This window comes from Citrus clementina, unplaced genomic scaffold, assembly GCF_000493195.1.
Source record: "Citrus clementina cultivar Clemenules unplaced genomic scaffold, Citrus_clementina_v1.0 scaffold_4, whole genome shotgun sequence".
NCBI classification, from domain to species: Eukaryota; Viridiplantae; Streptophyta; class Magnoliopsida; order Sapindales; family Rutaceae; genus Citrus; species Citrus x clementina.
The window spans coordinates 19294340-19309565 of record NW_006262274.1 but is presented as its reverse complement, the minus strand read 5'-3'; the positions used below and the strand labels follow the sequence as shown (position 1 = coordinate 19309565).

Here is a 15226-nt window from a genome sequence, read left to right as displayed (position 1 = left end):
TTGTTTGAATAAGGACTTTTGTATTTTTAGTTGAGTTTTTGTCTTTAAATAAAAAGAATAAATTTAATTGCACATTTAAATAATTTGACATTTGTTGCTTCACCCCAACATTTTAAATAGTCACAAGCACACATTCATATGGTTAAGATCTTTCATTAACTTAACTGAGAGAAGGATTAAAAAAAATCTAAACAATTACTCTAATTGAAAATAATTTAAATACTTTTTATTAAAAATAAACTAAAAATAAATATTTTCTACTCTTTCTTCTCTCTTGCTAATATCGCATATGGACAATAGCAGAGGTGCCAATACAGGTTAGTGGATGTGTTTATATCGTGCCATCAAATTTGAGCTAACCCAACCATAACTCATTTGTTAATTATGTGAAGAATTTCAACCGTATTGATGCATTTATTATCGTGTCATAATTGTATTACTTGTTTAACAAAATTTAATTTTCAATTGAAAAATACATTATTTTTAATATGTTTTTATATTTTCTATAAATTTTGGAGTGCTATCTTCTTAAACTAATTGTGAATTTTAAAAATGTGAAAATTCAACACATATCTATCAATTAAAATACAAGTCAATTAATTAAATAATTAATCATGTTATAAATGGATTATCATATTAGGAATTCTAAAACCGAACCCAATATAGTTATCAATCAAATTGACAACCAGGGGAGCAAACAAATCTATTGAAGTTGGATATACAAGTATCATATCTAAATAGATTGGATAATATCCATCCAAAATATTTTGGATTCTATGAACTTGAATATTATTAATATTTAAGTTTGTGAGACTAAAATTAATATTTAAGTTCTATAAATTAAATGAAACATCAAAACAACATTGCCAAAATTTATTGCACCATCAATGACACCAATGACGGCACTATTATCGAAATATAGAAATGAGTGAATAGAAACACTATTACTATAAACAAATTCAAAATTCTCCGATTTATGTAATGGTGGCAATGTTGTCGGAAAAATGGATGTACTGGCGATGCATGCGCCTTTCAATGCAAACAACCATAGCAAAACCACCATGATTAGGCGGCATTTTAAGGTTCACCACTTCTAACAACCAAATTAGTGGTCCCTAAATTGAAAAAAATGGGTGGCAATGTAATGTAACTTATTGTGGTTTTGTAGTGCAGTTATGGTGGGAGTCATTTTCAGAAGGTGAGTGCAACTCTACATATCACCATTTTCTGGAATTAAGACTATCATTGTGCAGATCGTTCAATTTTAAGTTTAATGGTACCCTTCATGACCCTTTTCTATCAATAATGTCATTACTGGTGATGGAGTAGTACTGCTAACTATTATCTATATTTTTTAATGTAATTTTTATATAATTAATAAAAAATAAGAGTAATAATTTTGTTTTTACTATTTTGTTTCTATGTTGAAAATAATTTTAATTACCTTTTAATATTAATCACTTCAAGAAATTAAATAAAAATAAATAAGAGTTTTTTTTTATGTAAAACACATTAATTAGTTTTCCATATTATAAAATGCATAGTAATTTATAATAAAAATTAAATATCCATGTTTACCCATATTCATATTAGATAATTATATATTTACACATGAATGAATAATAACTATATCCAACTGTATTTTGCAATCCCTAGTTGACATGTATATAACCAATTAAATAATTGTGTCAAATTGACCACTCAAATATATATATTTTTGTGTTAAATTCTTGTTGGATTAATGAGTTAGTGCTGGACAACAGTATCATGGCCATGACCAATTTTTTTTTTTTTTGTTAATTTGGTAGCAAAATGGATTTTTTTTTTCAATTCTAACAAATTATGCCTTAGCTTCTCTACATACACTGTAATACACAAAGAAAATTTATATATCCAAATTGATAAGTCTGCGATGTCGGAGTATTGTGTTCATGTCAGGGTCTTGGAAAGGATAGTGGCTTCTAGAAGTATCACTACAATTGAAAATTTGTAGTTACAAGACTAATGTGTGGAAATTTAAAAGCCTTTTTAACTTTTTTGTTCTTATAACAAATAACATAACTCCATTATACTTGACATAGAAAAAGACAATAGAAAAAGGGATACCAAACCCATGCGGCAACATAATTTTACCTATAGGGAGACGGACTAAAAAATAAGTAATATATAAATATATAGCATGAGATTTTGTTTTTTGAATTGGATCTAGACAGTATATGCATATGTTATGCTTCACATAATCTGATATCTAAGCCTTTAATTGATTGAAACCGACTATTGTCAAACAAATAACTCAATTGTAAATGCTACTTTTCCATATGCACGTTTATGGGCGACATTGAGACATGCATGTATAGGCAAATGAGAACGCTCCACATTCCACTCAAAATGCTAAATTCGTGCAAGCATTTTAAGAGAGTGACACGTTCACACTAAAATTGAATTGCAATGTTTGTAAAAATTTCTGTAACCTACCCAACTAACTAATCGCTATCTTATCATCTCATAACAGTCAACTGCGACATCATGACCCACACTTCCATTAATCAATCAATTATTAATTTTTTCTTATAATAAATATTTTATAATATTTTAAAATTAAATGTAAGAAAGTATAAGAAAAAAATATTTTATTATTTATTGTATAATAATTTTTTTATTTATCATCAAGTTTTTTATAATAATTTTTTATTATTTTATAATAATTTTCTTATATATTTATTATAAGAAAATGTTTATAAAATATAAAAAACAAGAAAAAAAATATTTTATTATTAATTTTTTCATATAAAAACATATATTTTTTTATTTTTACTACTTATTTTTTATTTTAATTTCCATTCATGTGATTTATTTAATCTTTATTAAATATAAATAAAAGTGTATTCGAAAATGAGGGTAATATTGTAAACGTATGTTGTTAGAAGAGTTATTAGCTATTATAAAAACAATAGGGGGTAAATGTATATATTAATTACAGTAGAAGAGAAATGGCAATCTTCCTCTATACACACATACAAAATTTTGCGTTTCTATCACCGTGAGCTTAGATGATAAAATATTATAAGTGAAAAGAGATTCTTTTCATACTTATTTTAGGGATCTCTTCATTTATAAAGACCAAAAGACTCTTTCCATTATGAGACACGAATAATATGCAATAAGATCATATTTGTTCAAAATTATACCGTTAGATATGAGAGAACCAAATTGGTCATAAGTAAATTGATGTATCATAAACAAAATGAGCCTACCAAAAGTACTCTTAAATTATAACAGTCATCATCCTAATTCGATGTGATCTTTTATGAACAATTTAGAAAAAAAATTAAGCTTTTCAAATAAAATTTAACAAAAAAATCCATTAACTAATTAAACAAAAGTTCTTAAAAAATTACAATATGCAACTTAAAAGGAAATTTTCAATACATTCGTCAATGTTTTCTGAGATTTGTTTAAAGATATAATTTATATCACAAAAATTACAATATACGTTTTGAAGTACTATTGCCTCTGTGTGTGTGTGTGTGTGTGTTATAAGTCAAACATGACTAAATTCTTCATCCAACAACAATCAGTTTTGATTTCTCCAAATTAAAACTAATTTGAAAAATGTTGAAGCTGCTGTCTGTTTAATTTGCCCACTCTGAAAATTAAATGCTACATTCAATAGTGGATGGAGCAAATACAGTGCTCTGACTAACATTTAGTCTAGCCGTCTATGCAGTTGAATCCGGAAAATTGAGTAGTCATTATTGCTCATCATGCTAATATTGCAAGTTTAATGGAAGTTTAACAACATAATTGCATAGAGATCTCGAACTAATGAATTGCCTTATTAATTTGGCTTTATTGGTAACGCTTTTCACGTATTCATGAAAAGTCTAATGTTTCAGTTTACAGAATTATTTTATGTAAAATGTTAAAAGCAAAATAATTAGTTACAATTATCAGTTTCAGTTTCTCTCTTTTATGAAGTCATTTTCTTTGTCAATACTGTACTGATGGAGGGTCAAAAATCCATTATCTTGATCAGTCAAAAATTAATTCAATAAAGCCTATCAGTTAGTGTTTTTTTGTAAGGCGATTATCCATGGCAATAATTCAATATGGAAAATTCATTGATATATATATATATATATTTAGATAGTAGATCATGCTAATTTAGTATTAATTACACTTACTTTAACGTCATCAATTTCTTCTTCGCGTGCAATGTCCATTCAACTACGACAGAATTTAATTCGGTTGTTTTATAAGCATGCTATGATACTATAATAAGTTACCACTAATAGCAAAAATATATTAAACCCATAATACAATTTTTCGCCTAACTCGATTTTTTGGATCCATCTTTTTGCTAACGTTGGTGATGATCTATGCCCAAAGAGAATGTCCCAAATAGAAAAAAAATTCGTTCAGAAATCTCTCCGGGAGATTCGTAACAACACCATTGATGATTTTATCTATTCACATTTTCAGGCAAGCATGCACTTTGTAAAGGATTAAGTGTTAAGAGTGATCATCATTATTGATGCTTTGCCCAAAGCAAATTAATTACACTTATCTTATCCTTTCCAATTTCCATATAATGAGACTTTAGAGAGCCGATAATTAGGTTTCTGACTGCTTTGAAAAGGACAATGTTAAGCACACGTGTCTTTATTCTGTAGATAGATTCTTGCTTAAAACCTCTTAAAAGTCCATTTTTGGGTAAGAAATTAAACCAATATTTTTCTTTACGAATTAATTAATTGTATGTTTTAAACTGTAGTAGAGTGTAAAGAACGAATAGTACCTAACCTGCTACTCCATTTGGAAACTCGATCGAAACCGAGAAAATTAACTCTATATAAGTCGGCCCCACAATCTTTTTAATCCCATGTTACCGTGCATAGCCAGTTGTTTAGTTTGGTGATCAACAACAATTAATTAATAAACCTTAATTTGTGATACGAATATTTGAGAGGTGTACGTACTACGTAGCACTATTGGAAGATGAAGTTGGTGCTGTGTTTCTGGGCATGAAAAGGAGAAAAATAATTTAAAGTTGCCGCAGTAAATAGCTCGCTCCGTGCATTTTATGACAAATTTTTAATGTTATGCTCGGGGAATTAATCATCCATATATATATATATATATACATATATATTGTGCAGTTACGTTGCATTGACTTTTCTCTGCCTTTCTGGTTCATTTATGAAATCCTCTATTTTGTCCGGTTGCAATTGTTCAAGTCAAATACTATAAAGCTCTCTTTGTTTATTTCTTTATTTATTTTGGATGCATCAGGGTAAAGTGTGTGGCATCTCTCCGGTGAAATATTACAGTCGAGTCTGGTCCAGTGATCTCTCCATTAATTTCACGGGAAGATTTTGATTCGCTGCCACTTGCCACGTGGTAAATTAGTACTTGTTGTCATGTGGATTAAGAAAATCCCAAAATACAATTCAGATTTGAACCGTCTCTAAGAAAAATTTAGTCAATCAGTCAGACAAGACAAATGAGAGAAAATGATGAAATATGAGAGAAATTAAGTTCACCAAACAGTGGAGAAAATTATAAACACAAGTATCAAATTTTATTAAAATTTCAGAAATTGTTTGAAGTGTAATAAGAACATGGAACTGATGGAAGATTATGAATTTAAAAGCATAATTTGACTCAGCTGATGTCCCCACTTTCGATGCTATCTAAACTATGTCACGAGTAAAATTTTAAAATACATCAAAAGAACTATATCAACTATACAATAAACAGATAATAATATTATATATATGTTTATTGTGAAAAACCAACGTATAAATAGTAGTTATATTAAATTCATTTACACATATCAGATATATATTAGTTAATTATATTATTTTCGATGTATTTTAAAATTATTCCAGTCGCATGTGTAAATTAAGAAGTAAACAATACCTTGTTTTGGAACAATTATTCAATTAATACTCTCAACAGAATATTTCCCAAGTGTTTTAACATAATAATAATAATAATATTTTATTGTATCTTCATCATTAGGTCATTGTTATATAGTGTGAAACCAACAATAACAATCACATCATTGGTCAAATTAATAAATTACACACAGAAAAAGAAAAAAACCAGTACAAACATAAAAGCACGGATATTCAAAAAATCCCAACAGGTTGTATTGATTGGTATTGTTACAACTGGAAATAAAAAAAATACAAAAAAAAAAAGAAATGAAAAAAAAGGATAGACGGAGAGTTATGAAAATTAATACTAAGTTAAGTGAGCGTTGAGTGACGTGAAACCCTTCATTAAATCTTCTCATCTGCCACCTTCATTGCCCCGGTCCCGTTTGCCTTTAAATCCCCACCATCCCCCTCTTTTTCCCTCAAATATCTTCTTCTCTTTCGCAACAGATTTTCTCTCTTGCACACAATTCAGTTTCACGAACGAAATAAAATCAAGAGCCCCAAAAAAAAAAAAAAAAAATGCCTCAAATCTTGCCTGATTTCTCCAACTCGGTGAAGCTCAAGTATGTTAAACTGGGCTACCAATATCTGGTCAATCACATTCTTTATCTCTTGCTCGTACCTATTATGGTTGCAATTCTCATCGAGGTCCTCCGCTTGGGCCCCTATGAAATTCTCAACCTTTGGAAATCTCTTCACTTCGATCTTGTCCAAATCCTATGCTCATCCTTCCTCATCATATTCATAGCCACCGTTTACTTCATGTCCAAGCCAAGGCACGTCTACCTCGTCGACTATGCCTGCTACAAGCCCCCCGTCACGTGCCGCGTCCCCTTCGCCACATTCATGGAGCACTCGAGGCTGATCTTAAAAAACAACCCTAAAAGCGTTGAGTTTCAAATGAGGATACTCGAAAGATCCGGACTCGGTGAAGAGACCTGCTTGCCTCCGGCCATTCATTACATTCCTCCGACTCCAACAATGGAAGCCGCCAGAGGCGAGGCCGAGCTCGTAATCTTCTCCGCCATGGATTCTCTGTTACAAAAGACAGGACTTAAACCTAAAGACATCGATATTCTTATCGTGAATTGCAGCTTGTTCTCGCCGACGCCGTCGCTATCGGCCATGTTGATTAACCAGTACAAGCTGAGGAGTAACATCAAGAGCTTCAATCTTTCGGGTATGGGCTGCAGTGCCGGGCTTATATCCATCGACTTAGCTCGGGATCTTCTACAAGTGCATCCGAATTCAAACGCTGTCGTTGTGAGCACGGAGATCATTACACCGAACTACTACCAAGGGAATGAACGAGCCATGCTCCTTCCGAATTGCCTCTTCCGCATGGGTGGAGCCGCGATCTTGTTATCGAACCGGAGGCGCAACCGTTCCCGAGCCAAGTACCGGCTGGTTCACGTGGTTCGAACCCACAAAGGAGCTGACGACAAGGCTTATCGCTGCGTGTTTGAAGAGGAAGACAAAGAGGGCAAAGTAGGGATTTCGCTGTCTAAAGACCTCATGGCAATAGCTGGGGAAGCTCTCAAATCGAACATCACCACGATTGGTCCCCTGGTCCTTCCTGCTTCGGAGCAGTTGCTGTTTCTCATGACACTCATCGGTCGCAAAATCTTTAACCCGAAGTGGAAACCATACATTCCGGATTTCAAGCAGGCGTTTGAGCACTTCTGTATACATGCGGGTGGAAGAGCGGTGATTGATGAGTTGCAGAAGAACTTGCAGCTGTCAGCAGAGCACGTGGAGGCCTCAAGGATGACACTGCATCGTTTTGGCAATACGTCGTCGTCGTCGCTTTGGTACGAGATGAGCTATATCGAAGAAAAGGGGAGGATGAAGAAGGGAGACAGAGTTTGGCAGATTGCGTTTGGCAGTGGGTTCAAGTGTAACAGTGCGGTCTGGAAGTGTAACAAGACGATTAAAACGACGACGGATAACCCTTGGTCCGATTGCATTGATCGTTACCCAGTTCATATTCCCGAAATTGTCAAGCTCTAGAAAGCCCTTAATTAGCCTCCTCGGTTTCATTTGCTATGGGTTGCTACAGTTATTAGGAATAATCTCTTGCCTCATAATATTTGATCTGGGATTTGCATTTGCTGCTGCTGCTGCTGCTGTGTTGTGAACTTAGGCTCTATTTGTTACTTTGCACATTTTTAATTTTTCTTTGTCAAAATATATGCATCTGCCATATATAGTCCCGTATGCACATTACATGTGTTCAAGTATGTACCATGTAAGGAAAAACAAAAACACATCAAATTGGTGTTTGGAAAAAAAAAAACGTTTAAACAAGCGTTGAAATAAACCTAGACATGGGGGTGATTAACTATTTTATCCCCACGGATTAAATATATGTAATCTGGCTCGAATGTGTTACCATGTATTGGCTGTACAAAGGGGGAAATATTATGATATGATATCATGTGTACGTGATATATCGATTTTTAATTGTCTGATTTTCTTTTATATTTTTTATTATTTGCGTCATTTGGTAAAATGGTAAAACTTTCAGACACTCTAATTATTGGATAGATTGTAGTTCGTAGATCCCATAAGCTTTCGGAATTCGTTTGTCGAGGAAAAGAAACAGGAATATTATTTGCTAATTATAAAATAAAAGAAAAAGAAAGGCAAAATTTTGCACGAATGCTTATCACCATCGTCGTTTATAACTCCAGACAAAATTTTGACTGAATTTAGTATAAATTATGAAGTTACGTCATCTACTGGAAAACCCTTCTCTGTACGTTCACGTATGTGTTTATAAAATATGGGGTTCATTTTCCAATTTTCAGTAAATGCATTCATGGGTTGTCGATTGCATCCATCTATATATACCTAGTGGAAAAGTAAATTAAAAAAAAAAATATATATATATATATATTACACACTTCATTCAGTACATTATAGAGACACAAATGAACACCATGTTAATATTTCTTATAAAATGAGAATTCTTAGTGTCAGTGACAAAATGGAAAAGGTAAAGAAAGCTAAAAGATAGAGAAACAAAAGTTTATGAATAATTGAAATATTATTGTATAAGTCTGAATAACAAATTAGGATTTTATTAAAATAAGTAAATCTAAATTATTATTATTATTATATTAAAAATAAGATTGGCCGAAAGAAAGAAAAAAAAAGACACTTAAATTTGATATCTAAAAAAAGATAAAATTTCTAAAAGAAATTAAAAAAAAAATCTTAAACTAGCTAAATGGGGACTAAAGCAACAGAATTTCCTGTCCAAACCACAAAGAAAATATGAAATAATGTATTACGTTAGATTTGTCTCTTTATAAGTTTTGATTAATATATTATGAGCTCAAAATAAACACCTGTAACTGAAAATATAACTCTAAAAAGTTACTTTATTATCCCATGCACCCATTCTACTCAGTATTTGGCATAACTCATAATTATCCTTTCAAGATAATATCATTTTTTTTTTCCTACGTTAAACTCCATCATCAATGTAGCGCGTGTTAATATTATACATTTATTTTTACAGTATCCAATCTCCTTGATTTGTGGACTTCAAATGCATGCAGCTAATTGAGGTCGTCACTTCTGTTTTTTTTTTTTTTTTTTTTTTAATATTTCAAAGCATTGATGTAATAATGTGTTTGGCCAACAAACCGACATCGTTTTTTCTGAAAGAAAAGCCTGTTTCTTTCACCTTAATATTGGTTGACGTTTTCATATATTCAAGTGTTAGTATATATCAGAAGTATTTCTATGGGTATTGGGTACAACTATTTTTGGGACCAATCGGCCGTTCGTTGTATAATAAGACGGCATCTACATTATTAAGCCATCTGCATTATTAAATTAGGGTAGGCTAGCTACATGTATGTGAATGCCACAATGGCCATTGGCCAAAACCCCACTTCATTTATTGAGGTGGCAAAATTTAAGTAATAAAAGCACTCAAAATTGGACCGACAGCTTAATTTCAAGCAGCCTTTCTTAACTGATCGCCAATATTCGTATTTTGAGATAAGTAGGAATTAAAAAAATAATAATTTTATATTTTCTTTTTAAAAATAAGCATTTAACTGAATAATAACAATTTTATTAATTTTATTGACCACTTGAATTTAAATTTGAGAGAAAATTAAAAGAAGTTTAAAAATTTTGTTTGGAAGTTTAAAAAATTTGTTTGGACTCCCATCTTAAAAAATTTAAAATAAAATCAGGCCAAAATAAAGTTTTTTTGTAAACCCCGATGTGTTAAATGATAAGTACATTCTTTATATAAAACTTCGTTACGCATGTATATAGTTAAATTTAGCATTTTTTTGAGGTATTATTTTCTAATCCTGACTAAAGCATATAATCAGGTAATATTCTGTTAGTTCAGATCTTCATTTCTTATAGTCAATGTCTTGAAAAGAGATTTCTGGCGAGTTTGATGAAACTTTCAAACTGTTTATGCATATTAATTTAAAGGGTAGGGTACACAAATTAATATTTTAATTGGTTATTGAAGATTAAAATTTTGAGTGTCCAGATAAATAAATTTACTTGAAAACTATTTGGTTAAATTCCTAAGGACGATATTAATTAATTTTAAAGTACATTAAGAGATTACATTAATTTTTAATATTTTTGCCCTTTGGTTTTGGTACCCTTTTTTTTAAAAAAAAAAAAATTGTTGAAGTAATAATAAAAAAATAAAGAGAACATAATGAGTTTTACCATTTAAAAATTTCAAATTGCATGATAGAGACACATATGTTTGTTGCATCCACACAACTACATTGTACTACATTGTTTTGAAATAAACATTGTAATTTCTTATGGCACTCAATTACTGGTCATATAATAAAGTTTATGTAATTTAAGATCATCAGCTCTTAGTCCCTAAAGTGTCTTTCCCCATATGGGCTACACAAACATAAGAAGATAAAGATAGAGAGAGAGAGAACAAGACAATATCCGATTGACAATTATTAATATTAGATAATTTAATTATCAAGTAACCAAAGTAGTTCGCCACCTTTCTGATGATAAACGACGCCAGAACGACCCCAACTTTAAAAGGGGAAAAAGCTCAGTGAAGCCGGCAAGCAGCATTAACTAACACTCTTTTTAAATTTCTTTCCTGATTATACGCCGCCATTTATACAGAAATGTTGGTCATGGCCGAGATAACTGCCAAACCGTAATTAATTTCTTTTAATTGTACATAAAAAGAAAGTAATTATATATAAAATACAACCAGTTAACGAGTTATTTGTATCTTGATTAATTGTGTGCACGTGTCTAGTTGAACATTCACTGCCGTCGAATGGCAATCGGCAAAGAAACTAATAACTTTCTCACGTCTCGTGACTCAAGTTATTAATTAGAAAAGTTGTTTGAAAAACAAATAATAATTAGAAAAGCAACTGCAAAATTTAAAGAGAAAAACCCTCTAACTCGCAATTCATGCATGTTGACATTTTTATTTATGGATGGACTTGAATTTATTCTTGCATTTCAATCGAAAAGCAGACAACTAGACAAGTTGTATACAAAGTGAGTAGCTATCTAGGAACCCCACAATCTGATGACGTTGTTATCTAATTAGTTGATGTAGGGCAAAAATTAAATGGGGGCTCGTCAGCAGTCAGAATCGCGCAAAGGCTGGAAGGATAAGAGGGCCTATCACCAGTCAAGTTTCGCCAGCTCCGACAATGGGTAGCGTCAAGTTTCAGGTTTTTTTAAAAAAAAAAATACTGGAATGACAAAATTAATTTTGTCTAATAAGTAATGAAGTATTCACCTTGGAATAGAATTGTGATTTAACTCACTCGACCATTAACGCCACTTCAGTTCCACCCAAACAGAATTAATTTCTCTTTTTCGGATCAACTATTTTTTTAAATTTTATTTTGACTTTAAGAGTCAAGTGGGATTTAGTGGTGGGGAGTGGAAGTGACTAACATTACTTTTCCTCCAAATTCCACAATGCTTTCGTTTTATTGTTGTACTGCAAGCTCACCTTTGACTTTCGGACACCACGAGTGTACAAGATAAAAGCGTCTTGATTAAGTTTGCTCATTAATCAAGACCTGTTCGGATGACCCTCGTTAATTACGGAACTGTCTCTACTTACTTATGAAAAAATAATTAAAGGACTGCAACTAATCTCTAGACTCTCTTCCGCTAGGCCGAAAACCCATTAGTGCATTTTGATCATTTTTGATAAAAATAAAACAGTCTAAAAGAATTGTTTTGGGAAGAAAGATAAAGAGAAGCCTTTATTTTTTTTTTTCAAAAAATAGGCGTGGGCAATGGACATATGTAAAATCTAAATTAATTCTTTCACTCTTTAACTTTTCACAAATTCAAACTCGTATGAGTGATTAAAGAAAAATGCTTGAAAGTCATTCAACCAAATCTTTAATTACTAGTCAATAAATGAGTTAAAAAAAACTTAATTCGCCCATTCCAATAGCTAATAATTTTCTTTAATTGGTCAAACGCAACATATATCAATTAAAATTGGTACTGCATTCAGTTTCTTCTGTTTCTTTTACAGGTCACTCCAGCCAATGCTCCATAAAGCATACACTGTAAAATTTAATAGCTTGCAATATTTGGTTCCATGGTCTGCATAAGACCTGAATATTAATTGAGCCTTTTGCTGTTAGCCGTACGCTTGTGCTGAACTTTGATTTATTATGTAATCAAATAAAGTTGTTGTAGAAGCAACATATTTGATGGTGAGTGTTTCAGAGTTTTCCAACTTTTGCCATTTTATATAAAGACAGCCTGACAAAGTGAAACCGACGCATGAATATTGCTGCAGAAACTGCATCTGAATATACAGAATCGGCTCAATTTTTGTGCATGGAGATTAGGGAGGGAGTAATGATCGCTCGTGATTTATATATATATATATATATATTTAGTAGGGGCTTAAAATTGAAATCAAGTCTTCTAGATGGCATTTGTTTCGAATGTTTAAAATCATAATTGTTGATGAATTGACGAGTGTGCCACTCAGAATCAAAACTTTTTTTTTAATATTTATTTTGCCCAAATTCAATCATAAGTTGAAGAAATTATATAAATAAACTAATAAAACTAAAACTTGAGATGATCATAAGATATTATTCTAGATTTTTTAACAACAGTTAATGCAATTAACTGTTGAATATCGCTAGCTGATATAAAACTAAAATTTGAGATAGTTATAAAACATTATTCAAAAACTTGCAGTAATTACTTACACTTGTAATATTTTTTAAATTGGTGGGAATAATATCCTTTACCTTAAACATAAACGCAATCTTTTTTAATTAAATTTTACATTGAGATTACGTCTAATGTGGGACTTAATTAGTTGGGGTGGGGAAGTGATGCTATTAAATGTCAAACCTTATCACAGGATGATGAACTAGGCCTTTGTTTATAATATATATGTCCAGTCTAATAAGTAGTCATTAGCCGTCATTATCATCGTCCTAAGATTGCAATTACACGTTGTCGAGTTGCATTTCTTTTGAGTCATTTTATTGTTTTGTTTTAGGGTTCTTAGTCAACTCACTCAATCACTCAACTACCCACGAAACACTCTTTCTTTTCTTCTCTCTCTCTCTCCTTTTAATCCTTCTAACTCTCTTAAAATTTCTTTTATAATTTAGAAATTCATATTCTTGCATTAGTACCTACTTTCATTCCACAAGAAATGATGGTTGATTAACTCCTACTTCTAAGTTCTAACTAAACTCGGCATTAATTTCTCTGTATTTAGACACGGAATATGATCCTCCCCTGATGTGAGCTCTACTGAGTTTTAAAGATTTTCTATTATGTGTGATTTAGTGGTTGGATATGGGTAAAATTCAACTTCTTTTATTTTTTTATTTATTAACTACCAATCAACAATTGAGTTATTTATTCAAAATATGATCAGGTCAGGAATCATGAGAGAATCCTGATCCTTTAGATACAATGCTCTATCAAATAAATCCAGCTGTTATTTTTAGTTTAATTTATGAATATTTCATTTAGTGTTTTTGTTATGCTTCATATATTCAGATCCCAGAGTCTATGACTACACATACGTTGAGGCAACAAGCTGTTGCGACTCAAGTCAAGTGCAGTATCTTAAAATACCAACAATTTCACGTGAGAAGGAAATAAACACTCTCTATATAGCTTGTTGCCTAACATGCACTTGAGATCCTCCAACTCCAGGAGAGCCCCATTTTGGAAATTTATACCTGGTATAAATATAATAAAAACTATAGAGGCCATAAATGGATTCCAAAACTATGTTAAGGGCTTTAACAATCAGGCGAATTTTTTTCATGATCAAAGGTTTTTTATGAACAAAATTCGGGTGGGTAACGGGTGATTACTAAATAAAAAGATAAGTTATATACACTAACACAAGTAGACAAGTGACATTAGATTTTTTTAAAAACTCAGACCATCTTAATTGTCAACAATCAACAACACTGCACGCCTCTACATAAATAAATAACACAAATAAAAACCTTGTAATTGTCAACAATTAAAAGGTTTGAGCATTGCATTCTATTATTATACAAAAATAAAATTGTTACCTAAATTGACACACAGTATATTTTCGCCAAATTCTAATTATTTTAATTCCAATACATCAAATTCAGAAAACGAAAAATATTGTTTGTTTCATTTTTGTGAATTTTGAAACCACAAAGTTGAGCCGATCAAAAGCCTAAAAAGCCCAACAATAAGTCGAGCAGACTAAAGGAATTCTAAAAGGTTTGTAGAGAAGTGACAATAGTGCAATTCTAAAAGGCCATGAATGGATTTCTAATCGGGCCCAATTCTTTTCATGATCGAAGGTTTTTAATAAACAAAAGGGCAATTTTCAGAAACCTCCCCTGAGGTTTGATATAATTTCACTTAGATGGCGAGTTTGATTGTATTCTCACTTACCTTCTCTGCCGTTAGTACACATACGGTTTGACCGTTAGTTGACTTGTAAAATTACTAAAATATCCAAACCACTTAAACAAAGCCTAAGATTTGGCACCAATAACTTCATATGGGTGCTTTTACCAATGAGTGTGTTTATGGGCAAAAATAGGGTACCATACATTTACCTCCTCTTCTCTCCAAATTCAACCTACGTCTTGACTTGTCCGGCAACAATCGACAGTGGGTGGACGGGCTTTTGACAGCAAATTGATCTCCGGCAGCGCGTGGCTCTACCTTCGCTAATTTTGGCCGTAATATTTCTGCCAAGTTATCGGTAATCTTGGCTATGCTTATATTGCAAA

The 15226-nt window shown here is 31.6% G+C and overlaps 1 protein-coding gene across 1 annotated transcript; it reads left to right on the top strand.

The window, feature by feature from the left end:
- Nucleotides 1–6348: 6348 nt before the first annotated feature.
- LOC18043707 (3-ketoacyl-CoA synthase 6) lies at nucleotides 6349–8343 on the top strand. Its single transcript, XM_006437601.2, has one exon. It carries the CDS (start codon nucleotides 6465–6467, stop codon nucleotides 7953–7955), a length of 1491 nt encoding a protein of 496 aa, XP_006437664.1. The 5' UTR covers nucleotides 6349–6464; the 3' UTR covers nucleotides 7956–8343.
- The last annotated feature ends 6883 nt before the right edge of the window (nucleotides 8344–15226 follow it).

What these genes read in the sequence shown, in the direction of transcription:
- LOC18043707 (XM_006437601.2), top strand. Translation starts at nt 6,465, where the DNA reads ATGCCTCAAATCTTGCCTGATTTCTCCAACTCGGTGAAGCTCAAGTAT.